The sequence below is a fragment of the Pseudopipra pipra genome, chromosome 11 (assembly GCF_036250125.1).
Source record: "Pseudopipra pipra isolate bDixPip1 chromosome 11, bDixPip1.hap1, whole genome shotgun sequence".
NCBI classification, from domain to species: domain Eukaryota; kingdom Metazoa; phylum Chordata; class Aves; order Passeriformes; family Pipridae; genus Pseudopipra; species Pseudopipra pipra.
Window position 1 is genome coordinate 22,056,075 of NC_087559.1, and position 17,781 is coordinate 22,073,855.

Genomic DNA, 17,781 nt, shown 5'->3' on the forward strand with positions numbered 1-17,781 from the left:
AGAGTCTTTAGGCACTTCATGAAATCAAGTATTTCATACTGAGCTACTCAAAGCATTGGATTTAATATTTTAAGCACAGAAAAGTGTTCTTAGCTTAACAGTCTCCATACAAATACACACGACATGCCCAGTCTTACAAATTGCCCTCAAGTTTAATCAGATTCCACATGTAACAACCTCTGAATGAGAAGCAAAAACCCCATTTAAACCAAGTGCTACTTTCCCAACTTAATTAACTGTAAGGAATCAGAAAAATACAAGTGATCTGATACTTGACACATTTTCCTATCACTTCTTTCTGAATAATGTCAGGAGTGAAAAGGCACCGTGTGAAACCATTCAGACTGGCAAAGGGAAGGCTGTGAAAGGGGACAGAAAAGGTGTGATAGTTACCTGTGCTAATAGAAAAAATAGGACAGTTCACAGAAGTTTAAGTAATTCAAATAGTTGATTTAATACTGGAAATAAATTGCAGAGTCTTGTTTCCTAGAATTAATCTGAAAATCTCCATAAGCCATAAGTTACTGCTTTATATTTTTTCTACATGAATGCCATGGAAAAGGGAACTTTTTCCTTCCCCAGTGAGACCTGCTCTGCATTTGGCCTGCATCAGAGTTCCAACAGGAATTCAAAACCAAAATATTTGCAGCAACATGCAAAGTTCTCCATCTTCTTCCTCCTGAATTTTTAAAACTTTGGTCAGACTTAAAAGTCCTTTCCTATTAGTTGTTCCTCAGCAATTCTTTTAGACTAATTTAATTCCCCAGGGCAGTGGTCACAACCCCAAGGTTGCCAGAGCTCAAGGAACATTTAGACAAGGCTCTCAGGCACACACTGGGATTGTTGGGGTGTGTCCTGTGCAGGGCCAGGAGTGGGACTTTGATGATCCTCGTGGGTCCCTCCAGCTCAGGACATTCCATGAGTCTATGAATTCTGGGAAATTATTACTTATCTGTCCTAACCTGAAATCTAATTCGGAATTATCCTGTTTCCTTCTTTTGGTGGGGTCCAAAAATGGAACTGATGGGTAGGTGCTGATTGGGTAGGTTTGAAGATCTTGACTGTTTACATGCTGAAGGCAAATTGTTTAAAAGCCAAGGCAAAAAAAGCAAGTAGAGATTTAACTGTTTACCTTAAATATTTTCAAGTTGTTCTGTGCCTCCTGTAATAAGCTCTTCAAAGCAAAGTGCATTCTCTGTTTGTTTCTAGGGAAAACAAAAAATAAAACCAAGAATGTTTTATCCCAGCCTTTGGATGTTCACACCTGGTGTGAGCTGAGGTCACTGCAAAGGCAAAGTGAGCTTCAAATCTGAGTAAAGCAAACAGCTCTTGGCTGCAATGTTATGCAGCAAAAGGCACTGGCACATTAATAAGCAGCTCTGATTCCTGAGATAGGTGTAAATAGACAGCACCAGAAATATTCACTGTAAAGGTCACACAGGCAGGCATGGATTATCCTTAATGCCTCAGCAAAAGGCAAAGGAATCTGAGAAAAATCTGCCAAAAATCCCCCCTGTGTTACAGATTCCTTTTGGCAAAAAACCAGAATCCTTACCCTGAGAAGAGATCCAACGGGCAATATTTACTGGGTCGCTTCCATTTGCCATTTGCTACCTGGGGAAAACCAGAGCACTGCTGTTACCCACTGTCCCTGGAATAACTGCTCTCTTATTCTAACAGTCAGGTGTGTGCACTGACATCCTCCCTTCAGAGGTCCCACGACACTTAAACCTCTTTGCACACAAAATTCATGACCACTGTGGGCCTTCCTGGTCATTTTCCCAGTCACTCCAAGTGCATTCACAGAGGGAGGAAGATCACATTAATCAGGGAGGCCCAGTCACCCCATTTCACACTCACAAAGGACACAAGTCCAGTGAACCCTGTGCCTGTTACAGGCTGTTTATTGTAAGTCACAGAATGCACTGGGTGAGCTGATCCTGAAAGGAAGTTCCACAACAACAGATTTTACCCAACCACAGCGTTCACAGGCCCCAAAGACTGATATTGTGTTTGTTTGCTTCCAGCTTCCCACAGAACTTGTTCCATCTCTCACTAAACAAATTCACACCCAGCAACTCAAGCTGTGTATCCACCTACCAGCTTTAGTCATATCAGGGATTTGAGCAAGTTTTAACAGGAACCCAAGCCTGGAACAGCAAATAAAGCACAGTCCAGCCAAGGGGAAGCAGGATGACTCAATAATTACCTTTAGATGCTGATGCATACAGTAACGACACACCTTGTGCTTTATCTCCTGTGAAACATGGCTGGAGAAAGGAATGAAGCCACACTTTGGCTAAAACAAACAAACAAAAAAGACTGTAAATATAAATGTATCTCTCCACAGAAACAGAAGCACATACAAGATGCAAATCTTTCCGGTTAAAGGAAAATTTTAAAAAACAATTAAAAAAAAATCCAGCACTTAAAAGCTGAATATTACTCCCAGTTATTTCAGAGAAATAAATTATTTTAATAAATAAGGACACAAAACTGCTGTGGCCTACAGAAAAGCCTAGTAACACCTGGGAATTTCCCAAGTTTTGAAAGATCGGGACTTAAAAGAGGGGTTACAGTGTAAACCAAGCTCTGCCTTATCCCACTGCTGCATTCCTTGAGCTGCTCTGGCCAGTAAGTATTAAAAAAGGCAAAGGAGCCCCCCGAGGAGCCTCTCCCCCCGACCTTGATCTCGATGCAGAGCAGGGGCCGGTGCTCGGCCAGGCGGAAGCTCTGCGGCCGCGTCAGGTTGGGAAGGCACATCGCGAACCCGCTCCGGGTGTCCATGTCCTTGTCACAGCGACACTCTGGGGAAGCAAAGGGAAGGCAACACGATCAGAATCAGCTGTGGGCAGGTTTGTTTGCTCTGCAGCCATCCTGTCTGCCGGCTGGGGTGTGGGGACAGACCTGGAAGCACAGGACTCTCAGTCTGGGAGGCTTTAGCCAATTATGCACTTGCACAAATTTGCCCTCCCCGTTACCAACGCCCAGGTTCAGGTTCCTCAAAACTGTCCTGGCCATATGGAGTGCCACAAGGGCTGCTGTTAATGGCCAGCTCCCAGCTCCTCCCAGGAGAGGTGACGCCTGAAACAGCAAGGAAATGCATTGGCCAACAACAGGTAAAGTGACTAATTAGTGTATTTATTCAAAGATGTGATCTTTGCTTACTAAAGCTGCACGACCTACCATTCCTCAGCTGCGCCAAAAGGAATCTGTGAAAACTGCCAGGAATATCATAAACCTAAGAGGCATTATTTTAAAAAAGCCTTTAAATACCCTCTCTCCACGTGCATCCTTTGGGACACAGAAAGTCTGTGAGATTTTAGTTCAACATTAACAAGAACACAGACCCCTCGATTCTCAAATACCTCTGCTGCTAAAGAGAGACACAGAACACACGTGTTCTGTTACAGTTTCCACTGCCAAGAAAAATGCCCATTGTGAAAAAATACATTGCAATAGAAAAAATAAATCCCAGAAACTGAAGCCTCATTAGGCACCAGCCTGCAATGACTTGCTGCACTTCACCAGGATGAGCAAGAAACCTTCTGCCTCCAACAAAACGCTGGGGTTTCATTTCTAAACTTAAGCAAAAGTACATCCACCTTCCCAGCTGAAAGCCACCTGCCAAATCAGACAGACACAGAAATATGAATTATTAGAGAAGCTCCTTCATAAGTTAGACAGGTGTATGTGAAAGGTAATGTTGAAGGAAATTCTTTCTTCAAGGTTAAAAAAAGATTCCTGTTGAAAATGGACAGTGGGATTTGCTGCTGTAAAGCACTTGGACAGCTCCTCACAACCACATTTCAATCCTCAGCAGCTGTGGACACACAAAGTTTAATGTTGAAAAATAAAACTGAATTCTATCACTCAATTCTACCAGAGTATCATTGATTTTTTGACTTCTATGAGACACTATTTACTTAAAACTATTTACTGTCCTTGCTGGTTTCTGGCACTGTGGAACTGCTTCTCAAACAGGTGAGGACAAATCAACCATGGAGAGTGTCCTGTGTTCACTGCATGTAAATTAATTCAATTTTTTTCCTGGATCAAAGGCAACAAAGCAATCACTACAGCACTTTGATTTAATACCATATTTTTCTTCAAGAACTTTGCTAAAGCAGGAGTTTCTGACCATTCTAAAAACCATAAGATGAACACACCATGAGGGCCCTTTCCTTTGCCCCGTTTGGAGCTCAGCCACATGTGAAGAACATGCACCAGGTCCTGCCAACTGTGAAAGGTGACACCACGTTCTGCAGCACTTCCCTTCACACCAAACACGTCACAGGTTGCCAAACTTCCAGTCTTGCAGCACGTTCCCAAAGCTTTCACAAGGTCAGCACACCCTCACCTCACACGTTGTCCCCATCAATCCCCCGTGTCCAGGGGACTAGAAAAGCACAGCTGCAACTGTTAATTCCAAAACACGTCCATTTCCATTTTTTCCACAACAAATTTTCAACTTATCATTGTCTCGATATTACACAAAGTCTCCTTATATTCTGAGGTATAATGCTTTTTAACTTTAGAACAAAGGAAAATGCTTTAGAGCTTGAGGAAGCCCCCGTTTTAATGCCATCCCTGGCACTTACCTGGCCTCTCTGGCTGGATTTTCAAACAGAGCTGTCTTACGAAGTCTAAAGGCAGTTGAATAATTTCCTATTAAAAAAAAAATGTATTTCAACACAAAAATTAATACCCAGTTTTGGGGGGGTCTTAAAATGGAATTGCAAAGTTCAGTGGGTGTTAACAACAGTACACTAAAAAAAGTCAGCAGCTTCTCCCTCTGATTAACTGTGAAGACCTGTACCTGCAATCACAGGTGCTGCACTATAAAAACAAAGAACTGATTTCAATAAATGCATGAGAAAGAGCCTTTTCAGTGCAAGTTTAATGTGCACCAAGGAACCTGCATCATTTTATCCTTTTCACAAATGAAAAAGTCCCTTTTCATCCTCACATCCCACCCTTCCAAGGCAGGACTGTGTAACTCAAGTTCCAGGTGAAGCTGTAGCTTTTCCACCCAGGTATCTGATGTTCAGTGAAGGAGATCTGGCTGCCCTGAAGAACAGAGTGAGTGGCAAGGGAAAAGGTTATCTGTGACTGCACAGAAACCTCAACCATTTATATGAACCAGGTTTAACCCCTTGTTTTACAGTTAAGTCTAAAAATCCCTCTTACACACACCCCTCTTGCCTTATGTAGAGCAATGACCACTCTTTCATTAGAAGCTTGAAACACCCATGGAGACAATCCAACCCCCTCATCAGCACAGAGCAGGATCTTTGTTCTCATCCAAATGCTCCTTGTGTGTGTGTATTCAGAGCTGCCCCAAACACTTCAGTGTTTATAATGCATAAGCCATTTCTTTTAAGAATAAAACATTTACCCCGTGGTGAACGTAGTTCTCCCCAAAGAACTGTTTCATCACATGTTTTCCAAAGTCTACGATGTTTTGCAGATGGTGTAGTATTTCCTGTGAAGTCTGGAAGACAGAAGCGTGGTAATTTAGCCCTGAGATAATGATAAACAACACTCCAGAACACATACACATGCTAGTCAGTGATTTAGCAAACAGCCTAATTGCTGAGCTTGGTAGGTCAGTGCACACTGAAACTAAACAGGCACATAATCTACCTTTGTTTCTGCCTCAGGGGCTGGGACAAACACAAAAACAGCCAGAGAATGATGATTCTTAAGTGTCAGGGGGAAAAAAGAGAGAAAATTACAAAGGTGGAAGAGGGGGAGGTTACTCAAAATCTACTCTGTCTTTGACCATTATTCTTAAAACAACTCAAAGAATTCTAGTAGTCCAAAGAGGTGCCCAGCAGGCCTTCCTGCCAACAGCTGGAGTGCAGGAGAGGCCTGGAGTGTTACAAAATACCTCATGGAGATTGGGAAGGGAATGGCTGGAGAGACTGAGACATCACAAACCTCGGCATGGACAGGTACAGAACTTGCCATTTATCCCAAATCCTGCCCCAGACAATGAAAAATCTTACTGTAATGTCATCCTCTGTTCATTTTTTTTTATGTGTCTATAAGGAAACTCCAAGTTCTTCTACAAGACAAAAATGCCAAAAGATAGAAATGAATTTCCATGAGTACTGGAAGCAGGACAGGGACATCGGTGCAGTCAGACTTTGACAGCTCCTGCTCATTAAAGAGGGAGCAAAGAAGCCTTGTAGCAGTATTATCCCATTCCCAGTGCTCCAGCACACTCTGGTTCTGTGCACAGTATTTCAGTGTTATAATAGACAAGCTTCTCTGTGCTTTTATAAGACAAAAAACCCACCACTAAATCCCCACACTGGGATTAAGTGGAGGAAAAAGAAAGTGCAACACTCAGGTACATGTTAGAAAACTGTAGAGGGGAAACAAGAAGAGCAGAGCAGGAGAAAATAAAATGCTGGAGGGCAACACTCAGATACTGCCAAAGTCTAGAGAAAGGAGGAAAGACCACATCCAACACAAATCACAGATGCCATAGGGAAAAGGAGCTTGTCACTAACATGACTTGGTTTTATAGTGCCATCACAACAGGGAGATTTTTTTCCCCCAGCACCATTTCCACCATTTCCATAAAGGCCAGGACAGCACTGATTATTTAAAATGCTTGGCAAACTGTACATGGAGCTGTTCTTCAGAACAACTCTCCCTGAAATCTTTTAAGAGAGCCAAAATAACTGCAGAGTCTCTTCCCAACAGGCAACCCTCCACTGCTCGAGGCTCAGAACCAAACACACACTAAGATCCTCAGTAACTCTCTCAGTGGCACTACTCTGATCTGAAGAAAGTTGATTAACTCATCTTGCACTAGTCAGGAATACAGATTATCCCTAAAAAGCATCTTCTCCTCTGTCATGTTGCTAGGTACAAGTTTGTCCCAAAACTCTGATTCTCCAGGATTTGTTTACTGACCTGAAGATAAAGTATTTAGTTAACTGTTCCGCTCTAAGAAAAAAATGATCCTAAAAAAATAAAACCCTCAATCACCAAGATAAGTAAATATATTCAAATTACAAAGTCATCTATTTAGAGGAAACTGTGTATCACAATCCCAACCCAAGGCAAATGCAGAATGCTGGAGCTGGGCACAAGCTTTTTTACCTCATGTTTCACCATCCCAGTCCATAACACTATATGCAATGCCAAAGTACTCCACAGCAGTATTACCAAGCTCACTGCTGCAGTGTGGAACTGAAAAGTCATTTCCTGGCTTCCTTTGTGACTTTGTCAAACTCTGTCAATTTTTTAAAAACAATTATTATGCAACAATCTCTTCCAACTTAAAAATTATTAAAAAAAAAAAAAAAAGAGGAAAAAAGCTGGTACTTAGTGTTTTGTCTTCTTAAATAAACTGTAACAGACTGACTTAATAATTAAAGTTGTGGTCTAGCTCTCCCTTGGTGTATTAAAAATTGAGATAAGCACTGTTTCCTTTGCAATCCACCGGGCTCTTCCCTGTTCTTGTTAACACTCTAAAAATTATTATCTTGGGCTACTACAGAAGCACAAGATACATTTTTGAAGCCATGCCACTACAAGCAGCTCAAGAAACAACTTGAATCACACTTTAGTTTTACCAGACTTTTTTTTCAAGTCAAATAGTAGGAGAAAGGCCACCAAATAACTCACACTGTGTTCATGGGTTCTTGCCTTCCTCTGCTTTACTGGAGAAACTTCTCCTTTGTCCCTTGTTAAAACGAATGTTTGTCACATTCAACTTCCTGATTTAAAGCAACAAAATGCCCTTTCTATGTCTTCTTTACATTCATCCTTGTTTCTTTTTCCCTGAAATTAAGCACACACCCCCCAGCTCTCAGCAGAGCCTCAATGTTTTTTATATTTCTCTCACAGAAGAACCCACCACTGCCACTGAACCTAACAAAGCCATGGGGAACTCCAGCCATTCCCTTTATCTCTCAGGTAACACACACCCTAAAGACTTCTCTTGAGGGTGAGGAAATGAAAGAATTTGAACCTTGTACTCTCTTTACTTATTTTTTTTTCCCTTGGAACACTGTGCTCACCCTCCACCTTTGCTTCTCGATCATTCTTTATCCCTGTTAAAAGAAATCTGAAGTAACTCACTTCAGTTGCTTCTGGAGCAGAAAAACCTTATTCTGCCATCCAAGAAACTGGGAGACTGTGTCCTGTTCCTTACAATAGACAGGACTAAAATCACTGACAAAGGCTATTCTGTGAATATTTCATGTGTTTGCTCAAATTCCATGGCTTTATAGCTACTGAATGGGTGGTCAGCAGCAGACCTTTACCATGACACCAATCCTGAGCTGTTCCTGTTCTGTCCCAGCTGAGAACAACCAGCAAAACTCATTTCTTCCTCAGCATCCCTGCACTCCTGTCCCTGGATATGGAACACTCCCACTGTCTCTGTCCCCTCTAACACATGGCAGTCTCACACCCTGCCCCACACAGAGGGCTTGGTATCAGCACTCACATCATCTTACTTACGTAAAGCGACCTCAAATTTCCTCCTGTTGCCAAAACCCCTGAAACACATTTCAAAACATCCCCTTATTCCTACTCCTGCCAGTCACAGCTCTTTCAGGGGTTTCTTATTTCTCCTCACACTGGCTATTAGTTTACCTGAGGGCTTTTAGCAAAGGGACATGTTGAATCTTACCTTGGTCTGGTTGGGGGGGGACTTCAGGAACCGCAGCACCACACAGCGCTGGAGGGAGACAGCACAGAGCAGGGTTTCATTAGCATTTCATCATTTATGAACAGCACAATTGTCTGCTGCCCCAACCTTCCCCCTCCCAGAAATTAAAGGGGAAAAAAAAGAGAAGCAAGATGGGCATTTTGGATGGTTATTTCACTCAACCTGAAATCAAATACACCGGCTGAAATCAAACCCAACAGTGTCTGCTGCCAGCTTTGCCAGCGGTTTAACAAGGCTGCCACTGCCTTTCCAGGCACCAAGTGCACCAGGGAAATGCTCCCTCAGCTCACAGCACTGCTCTGGAAATGTGGGAATGCACCACCCTGGCATTTGTGCATCAAAGGTCTTGGGGGACAAAGGGAAACAAGACCCACTTCACTGACAGTATCAGCACAGCATCACAACATCTTACAGGGACACACCACAGCAGCTACACAGCTGTACCTACAGACATTAAACCCTGTTACTGCTAAACTTCCACAGAGTAAACACCTAACACAGGGATAAATGCAGCAGGTTTCCAAATATTTTACCTTAAAACCACAGAAAATTCACTAACTTTTGTAATTTTTACCATTTTTATCATTTTTTAACAATTCAAAAACCTTCGTATTTTCAAAGTACGTGAATTCTAAAAACAGCCTCAGCCTTTATTTTTAATATTTCGGATTAAAATATTTCATAATTAGGCCTTTCTCCTTAAGCCTATTGAGTGTCCTCCATCACAGAAGTCATGAGAAATATCTTTCCCTCAAAAAAATCTTGCTGAAATTTAACCATTAAACTTAGTAAAGAGACTTTTTGTATTAAAATCATATTTTGACGTGGTATTAAGTAACCTGCAGGCTTACCAGGCAGGGCTGTGTGGTAACAGAGCCCTGTTGAGCCTGTATCTCTGTGTGCACAGTGTTGTTGTACACTGTTTCAACTGTTTGCATCTCCTGCTTTAATAATTCATAAGCAAGTGGATCAGTGATGGAGTGATGTGATTATCACTTCTCATCCGTTCAGAAACATGATTCTGTAGTCTTTCAAGGCCAGTGTAGATATTTATCTATTAATCAGTTCCCAGCCAAAGGTTCCAACCATTGCTTTGGAAAACCCAATTGCTCTCACAGGACTCACTAGGTATTAGTTCATTACCAAGTCATTTCTGAAGAGGCACAGTGGGATAAAATGACCAAGATTATACATGGCAAAAGGAGAACCTGCTGCTTGCCTAAGATGTCAAAAGCAAACAGCAACGTTCAAACAAACCTTCACAGAATTACAGGTGCACTCACACCAGCTGCCTCGCTGAGGCTTTTAGATGATTAGAGCAAAACAAAACCCAACAAAAAAAACACACCCCAAAAGCAAAAGCAAACCTCAACAAACCCCAAAACACTTCTTTCCTTTCTTGGGGCAGGTTTTCAGCTACATCCCCCCCTCTGTGCAATCCAACAGGCAGTGACACAAACACACTGGCCAAGTTAACCCATCAGATCTCACAGATGCCAACTGCTTCAGAACTATCACCACCCAAAATACTGGCCCACATTTTCATGCTATTGCTTTCCTGATTCACATGAGTGATTCTTTACTTGGAAATATTGTGGGTGGTTGTTGCCATGAGGGGTTTTTTTTCAGTTAACTTAAATGCCTTAGGCTTTTTTTTATATTTACAGATTGAACACCAAAGATGTACCATGCTCATCTGCATGCACGGAAATGGCCCAAACCCAGAAGAGAACAGATCTCTGAGGAGGTTGTCACTACTCCTTAAATTCTTGGAGAATCAGATAGACTAGATCCCAATGCTCCCTAAATTTCATTCTCCACAAGCAGTGGAAGGGCTTACACAGGTGCTTAACACCACTTCCATCAAGGCACCACCACCACGAGAGTATTTAGTTAGTTGGATAATAGTCCCAGACACACAAAAAGATGAAAAATGCAGGCTGGAAGCAGAAAAAAAAAAAAAAAGAAACAGTGCATGGAGGTAGGCAAATGTAACACATGGAACATTAAAAGGTTTCACACCTTTTGAAGTAAGACAAGCTAGAAAAATAGTGAATTCAAAGGAAGAATTCTCTCTACCACTTTTTTTAATCCTGCATATGTTCAGTACCCAGTTAGTGACAAGACTAAAAAAACCCAACCCCTCAGAACAAACAGGACTGCTCTTACTGTCAGATAAAGAATTCAAGGGCGACTGTCACAGGAGACTCACATGAGAGCACAGCAGCTCGACAGCAGATAACAAACAATGTCCTCAGTGGCTCCAGGACCATACCAGGGCTACTGTGACATTCCCAATTGTCATGGAAAGCTCAAAACAAACACTGGCAACAAGGATACCAAAACTGGTGTCTCTGAAAGCACATCCACAGGCGCTGTAACCAGAAGAGCATTCACAACTGGGCCACAGCGTTTTCAGACTCCAGCCCGAAGCTTACACGGTCCCACCAAGAAAGGCAAACACTTCTCGAGCACCCTATCACCAAACAATTGTTGGGTTAAAGCAGAAGGAAGTTAATCATTGCCAATAAGGAGAGAAGCTGTGGGAGGGGCTGTGGGAGCACTCAAAGAAGTCGCTGCATCACAGAACCACAAGGATGTGAACACACACAGATCCTGTCCTCGTGTACCCTGGGAAAAAACAGTACTGGTCTAAGTCCCCAGAACGTTACCTGCAAGAATTTCTCTTCTCCAAAGCACTTACTACAGCTATTATTTTAATCTTACTCAGTGAAATCCAAAAAACAAAGTAATCCTTGGTAGCTCGGCCAAAATATGACTCAGCACCAGTCCAGGTACTTTGGATTAGACAGCAGCATTATGAAACCAGGACAAAAGCTTACATTTATTTCTTTACAGCTTGAGGTTTGATAGTGACCTTATTTTATGACCTCGCTGTCATCCAGTGCAGGCCTCCTGAACTGGAGAGTTTTCACAAGTGAAACACAACTGGGGCAAATCCATAATCTTGATACTCCCCTTCAGGGAACAGCTGCAAACCTCATTTGCATCACCGAGGTTTTTATTCAGGTTTCCATCTCTTGCTACATTAGTACCAAAATCTGTGCAAGAGATGGTGGCTGTGAAAGAAATAGGAGAATTTGTATAAAAACAAGCTCAACTGCTGGTGATATTGTTTAGAATTATGGAAAGATGTGTATTTTCCTTCTGCTGTTACCACCTCAGCTCACATGGGTTTAAAATAAAAGTATAAGGAATTAGCCTGTCCAAACACAAAGCCTGGGAAACATCAGCTTCTCCTTTTCCAAATAAGCAGGTTCACGTCATTTGTTATTACTCCATCATTATTCCAACCAGCACACATTAACTGCCTTTGTCTGGAGGCAGAGCACTACCCTGACATCTCTTTCTGCCACTGGACAAGATTCCCATCTAGCTGATTACCAGCTTGTGTTCACACCTGCAAGATCCACAGGCAGAAAACAAGACACTTTGGGAAGAAGCTTTTTAAGTCCCAAAAGGAACTCCACCCCTCTTCCCACACCCATCATGTCCCTCACTCCACACATCTCCTAAATTCTGGCATCTAAAAGCTCCCCAGTATTTTTGCAAGCACTATCTGCAATTTTACCTCACAAAGTCACCTGCCTGTCTACTACACCCTGTTGTCTGAAAAGGCACAAGATATACAAACAGGACAAGAAAACCCACAGTTCTTTTAAACTTATCCCTATAAAAGTCACAAGCTTGCAGTCATAAACATGGGGGAGAACACTCTCAAAGACTGGTAATAAATCTTTCCCTACAATTCTTACTGTACTATTTTTTGCAACCAATTAAAAACACCACCGACCACTGCCAAAGGAGATGAAGATAAGAAGTCAAATTTACTTTTAGAAAAAACAGTGTCTGTGAAGGCCCATGAATTTCTTTATACAGTCAAAACTGGTTGTTCAATTCGTTGTCCTTTGAGGACACTAAAGAGCTACCAAGAACTTACCAAACAGGGCTCTAAGGATTCCAGGTCTCCTGCCACCACTGTAATCATTCAACACCATCTAATCACTGGGGGTTTATGGCTGTGCACAGCAATGACAGCTACAGAAAGTACATTCTATCTACATTTCAGTCAAAGGGAGGGAGTCAAACAACACAGTGATATGCAAATACTAATTAATGGCTGTTTCAGTGGTACTCAACATGAACTGTGGAACTGTTTTGCTGATATTAAGCTGTCCCTGCAGTAGCACACTAGAGCTGCGTGCACTACAGGCCAACTAAAAAAAAATTATTCTGACAACTTTTATTCCAAACCTACATTCCACAGCCCCTTCCATTCCGACTCTAGTTTGAGGGATTTGAACAGAAAACAATGGTGTTCTATTCAGAAAACGCAATTTCTGGGAAGGAGGAAAATGGACAAAGAGGTGTTACATTCACATCTCAGAAAAGACAGGGACACAGAGGAGAGTTCCTCCTTCTGAGAACTGATAAAACTCAGGAAAAACATGCCCACCACGCTGTCCAGACACTTCAGCCAAAGCTTACCTTCATGATATTCAACACGAGACATTTTTAAAGGTCTCCTCATGCAGGGTGCTGTGCCATGTGGAGGGATGGGAGGGATGGAAACAAACTAAGTGCTAGAAAATTTTGCAGCCTTTGAATGAAGTACACATGGCAGTATTGTACACAACTGTTGTTTTCCAACCCAGTTTTGTTCTGCATAAGGTGGATAAGATCACACAACACAAAGCAAGGAAAGCTACATTTCCTGCCCATGTGGAGGAAGTTTAGCAACTGCTCACACATAGTGCAAAGAAGCATTCAAAAATCAGAACAATATTCTTTTATTTAGCATAGGAGTCCTTGAATAACAATGTTTTTATTTCTTTACATGAATAAAGAATTTCTGGCATAGCACCTGGCTCGACATTACTCAATATGGCAAACCATTATTTGAGAGCAAACCCCCCATGATACTTGTTTCCTTTAGCACACAGCTCACAGCTTGCATCAGACTTCAGGTGCTCCTTCCAATTTTTTTTTTTTGCCCTGCTTGGTTATGATCTCGACTCCCATGAGAGTTAAGCACTACCTCAGGTTTCACTTTACAGCTTTGTGTAACCCCACAATACGCAGATGGTACCAATTCCAAGGGAATTTAATGATTGCCCCCGCCAAGAGCGAGAAGGAAATGCCTGCCCTTCAGCCAAGACAGCTAATCAGAGAACCTGCAATGGTATCGAGTGATACACCCACTGCCAGGAGGTGGAAACACACACCAGAGGGAGAACAGGCTGAATAAACCCATTGATCCCTGGCCCTGAGTACATCAGCACCGTGTGGTAACACAGCACAGGGCCCTGACTGAAACACGAGGACAAAAACAGTCCTTAACATTTAACAACACATCAAATACCCCCCCATCAAACAGGCGAGTGGTGCCAGCCAGAACATAACACACACTAAGCTTCCTTCGTTTAAGCTGCCCTAAACCTCCCCCTATCAGCAACATTTCCCAGCAGGAGGCTGCTGAGTCACCTGATGTTGTGCCGGGGAAACCAGGCGTTCCAGGAAAATATTAATAGGGAGGGGAGGAAATAGAGCCAAACAGTAAGAGGGATTAGAATGAAGATAAGCAATAAAATGGAGAGCTAGAATAAGTTAATAGTTCCCAGCATCTGGAACACCTCAGCTAGAAGACACCTAAGCAAACCTTGGGCACATGTTCCATGGAATCCAGTGCCTCTGTTCCTTCCCCAGCAAAACCAGGCCAGGGAGGACAGTTTAGGGAGGTCAGAACATGGTTATTGCACGTCACGGGAAAATAAATGAGGCAAAGAAAACAGCCACTGAAGGGCTGGGAGGGAGAAAAGAACCAAAGGAGGGAATAAAATAGGCTCTTAGACTGAGCACTCCCACACAGCTTTGGGTCAGGCTACTTTACCCAAAGCAACCAACCCACGGCTACTGGGACTCCACCATCACTGCATTTACCAAACTCCCCTAACAGACAAAAAACTGCTTTTTAGATAATGGCTTGATCTCATCAACTGCACAAGAAAGTCATTCAAGTCTGAGCTTGAACAGAACCCAGAAGAAAACACCAGGGTTGTTAATCAAGGCCAACCCACTCCTGAGCTTGACTGGGATTTGGTTTGCATTTTCTTTGGATATAGCCCTCAGAATTCTCAAAAGTCACTCAAAAAAAGAAAAAATAGGCCTAAAGCAGAGTTTGAATTTCCAAAGGTCACCAGAAGACAGGTCTGCTCCAACACTTATTACTAGCAAAATAAAAAAAAAAAAAGCCTTCTGGGAGGAGGAGAGAGGTGGTGTTGCTGCAGTTAAGTGACCACTGTCATATGGCATTAGAGTACGAGACCACAGCACTGGCAGTGTTTGTGTCTCCCTTCTCCATCCACACAGGTGCTGTTTTCCCATCTGCATCTACTGAACTTAAAGCACTTGTATGATAAGAAAAGTTTTGACTGCTGCCTGTCTGCTCTCTCTCCTCCCTGCAGTCAGCCCTGCTGCCCAGTGCTACCTTCTGTTCCTCTCTGTGGAAGACACTGAACTGCCCTGCATTCAGAGCTTTCAGTGCACAAACCCGGTAAAGCTGAGGGAAAAGTAAATTTAACTGCTCTCATACAACATGGAATTGAAATCCTGATATGGAATTAAAATTCTATAGAGATGTTGACTCAAGCTGTTGACTTTTTTTTTTTTGGGGGGAGGGGGTCCAGAAAAGCTCCACAGCTAATCCGCAAAATCGGACGTGCTTCCAACTTTTAATTCTTCTTTAACAGTAAAAAGCTTTGTAGATTGTACTCAAGTAGAGTTAGTCCAATTAATTATGACACCTTCAGGCCCAGTTGTACCAGTTCAACCAGAGAACCAAATAAAAACAAATACCAAACTGTCTTTTTTTTTTCCAGTGACCATAGGCAAGCACTGAAGTATCAGTTAACCAAGGTTAACACAAGGAAATGTGCAGTTTCATACAGGTGTCACAAAGGGTCCCAATTCCAACTCAAACCAGTGATTGCCTCCTGTTTCTAAAATCTTAATTGTTGTTTACACCAAGGCAGACATCTCTTCCTTTCTTTTCCACTGATGACACACCCTGATCACATACTTGGCTTTTTCAACTGGATTTCATAGCTGCTTGCTTCAGTAAATTTGGGCAGAGGCTCCTCTGCTTGTCTACAATAAATAAATAAATATTTTTTTAAAATCAAAAGCAATTACAACTAAGAAAGGTGGAGCAAATATATTATCTTTAGTCTTTAAGCTGTCTTCCTGTGCTTTTGTCTAGGTAGGTAAAGGGTGTGCAGGTGTGAGAGTTTTGATAAACAATACTCAGAGACAGACAGTGTTTAGATAAGTTCACACCCAAAAGAACACAACGCTGGAGAAGGCAGGTCAAAGAAATGCCCTCTAAAATAGAAAAAAAAGAAATAACACCAAAAAAAAACTCGAAAAAAGGCCAAACTGAAGAGGCAGAAAATTCTACAGAACCAGATTCAAAACTCCTCTCTGTATTACATCATTCCCAAATCCATCAGAAGTAAGAATTATCACAGGTTGGGAATGTAACTAGAAGATTCTCCTCGAGAACACAAAAATATTTGAGTTCAAGTCATACAAAAACTATGCCTTTTCCACTAGTTAAAATAAAATTCAATAAATACCAGTTGCATTTTACCTTTCCTGATAATGTCTGTCTGTGAAAGAACCAAGAGACCAGGACTTGGCCATATTTTAAATCAGAGCAATATTCAGAGAAGACCATTGTTAATAAACTATTCTAATTATAACCACAAAGAACAGCAACCAGTTTTTCAGTACTTTTCCCTACCTGAAGACCCTTTAATACAGGAATCAGCAGCCTGTTCTACATTTCCTTGAAATCAAGACATTCATAGGCATTAAGGGAGGAAAAAAACAATCAGAACACAACTGAACAGAAAACAGAACAAAATTTGCTTTATAGTCAGGGATCTGGAATTTCTCAGGAATGACTTGGAAGCTTGGGTGGGGGCAAGACTTACAAACATTTCAATAGGACAAAACAGATTCAGGCAACTCCACATAGAAAAACAATGGAAGAAGAAGCAGGACATGCAGGTTTCTGGACTTGTGCAAAGTGACACTATCAGAAAAAGCACCTTAAGAAGATTCTCTCAATGAGACAGCAATTAATGATCAGCATCATCCCCTTCTGCCAAACAGGAATAGAGGAAAGCTGCAGCTACCTGGTCATTCCAACCCTAAGCTTACCACTCTTTCAGCAAACACCCTTCTGTCCAAACATCCAATCTGGTCCTCTCTCCAAGTGAGTTTACTGCAGCAAAAGTGAATCATTCGTCATTATTCTTAAACCAACCAACCAGCCACAGGAAAACTATTTCATATTTCAAAAGCACTAAAAGGAACAGTAATCTACCCTGACTTGACACAAAGCCCCCCCCCCAAAGTAGAATTATTTTATTTCAAAACCCCAGACCAAGTCCCTCTGCCCCACATGCAGAAAGTGACTTTCTGCACACACTTTGCAGCACCATAATGCAGCTGCCAGGAGGCACAGCTACAGCTGTAGTGAAATCACAGGCTGGTGTTAAAACACAAAATACCCCTCTCTCCCAGCACCTCTGCTCTCTACAGTCCCCTACACACTCAGAAAAATAATTGGGAAGGTTCTCTGCAAAAGCAGCACTGGGACATCCTCTATCTTTAACCATAGGTCTTGAAGGAAAAATAAATACCACAGAGAAGAGACAGATATTATTCACTTCTATGGGCAGATATTATTCACCAACTTTGGGAATCTTCTGCAAGTTTGATTACCTGACTAGACCATCTTGTCCAATCTCCTTAGCGCTGTTTCATTCACCTTCTCCATCTCCCCTCCTTCCCCTTTTCCTATTTCCTAAGGTCACACACCCTCTGGAGATGGTTCATGCATTACTAATTCAGCCCTGTACCTAAACCCAAGGATATCTGCTAGAGCTGCAAACATTCAAGACAAGAAGCAGATGATCACTAACAATCAAGGCATCTGAAGATACAAAACAACCTTTTGCAAGCACACATCAAGATTTCTCTTGACCATCTCACTG

At 42.1% G+C, this 17,781-nt stretch overlaps 1 protein-coding gene across 4 annotated transcripts in view; it reads right to left on the reverse strand.

Moving 5' to 3' along the window:
- Positions 1–17,781, reverse strand: part of IPPK (inositol-pentakisphosphate 2-kinase) — a 41,259-nt gene that overhangs the window by 7,988 nt on the left and 15,490 nt on the right. For 3 of the 4 annotated variants that reach the window (XM_064668177.1, XM_064668176.1, XM_064668179.1), the window contains exons 2-8: positions 8,660–8,707; positions 5,399–5,494; positions 4,602–4,668; positions 2,686–2,807; positions 2,210–2,299; positions 1,556–1,614; positions 1,133–1,205 (exon numbers count right to left, since the gene is read on the reverse strand). In XM_064668177.1, coding sequence (XP_064524247.1) covers positions 1,133–1,205; positions 1,556–1,614; positions 2,210–2,299; positions 2,686–2,807; positions 4,602–4,668; positions 5,399–5,494; positions 8,660–8,707 — 555 coding nt within the window. Of the gene's footprint in view, positions 1–1,132; positions 1,206–1,555; positions 1,615–2,209; positions 2,300–2,685; positions 2,808–4,601; positions 4,669–5,398; positions 5,495–8,659; positions 8,708–8,860; positions 9,002–17,781 lie in introns of those variants that run through there. The other variant, XM_064668178.1, reaches the window with a different exon arrangement.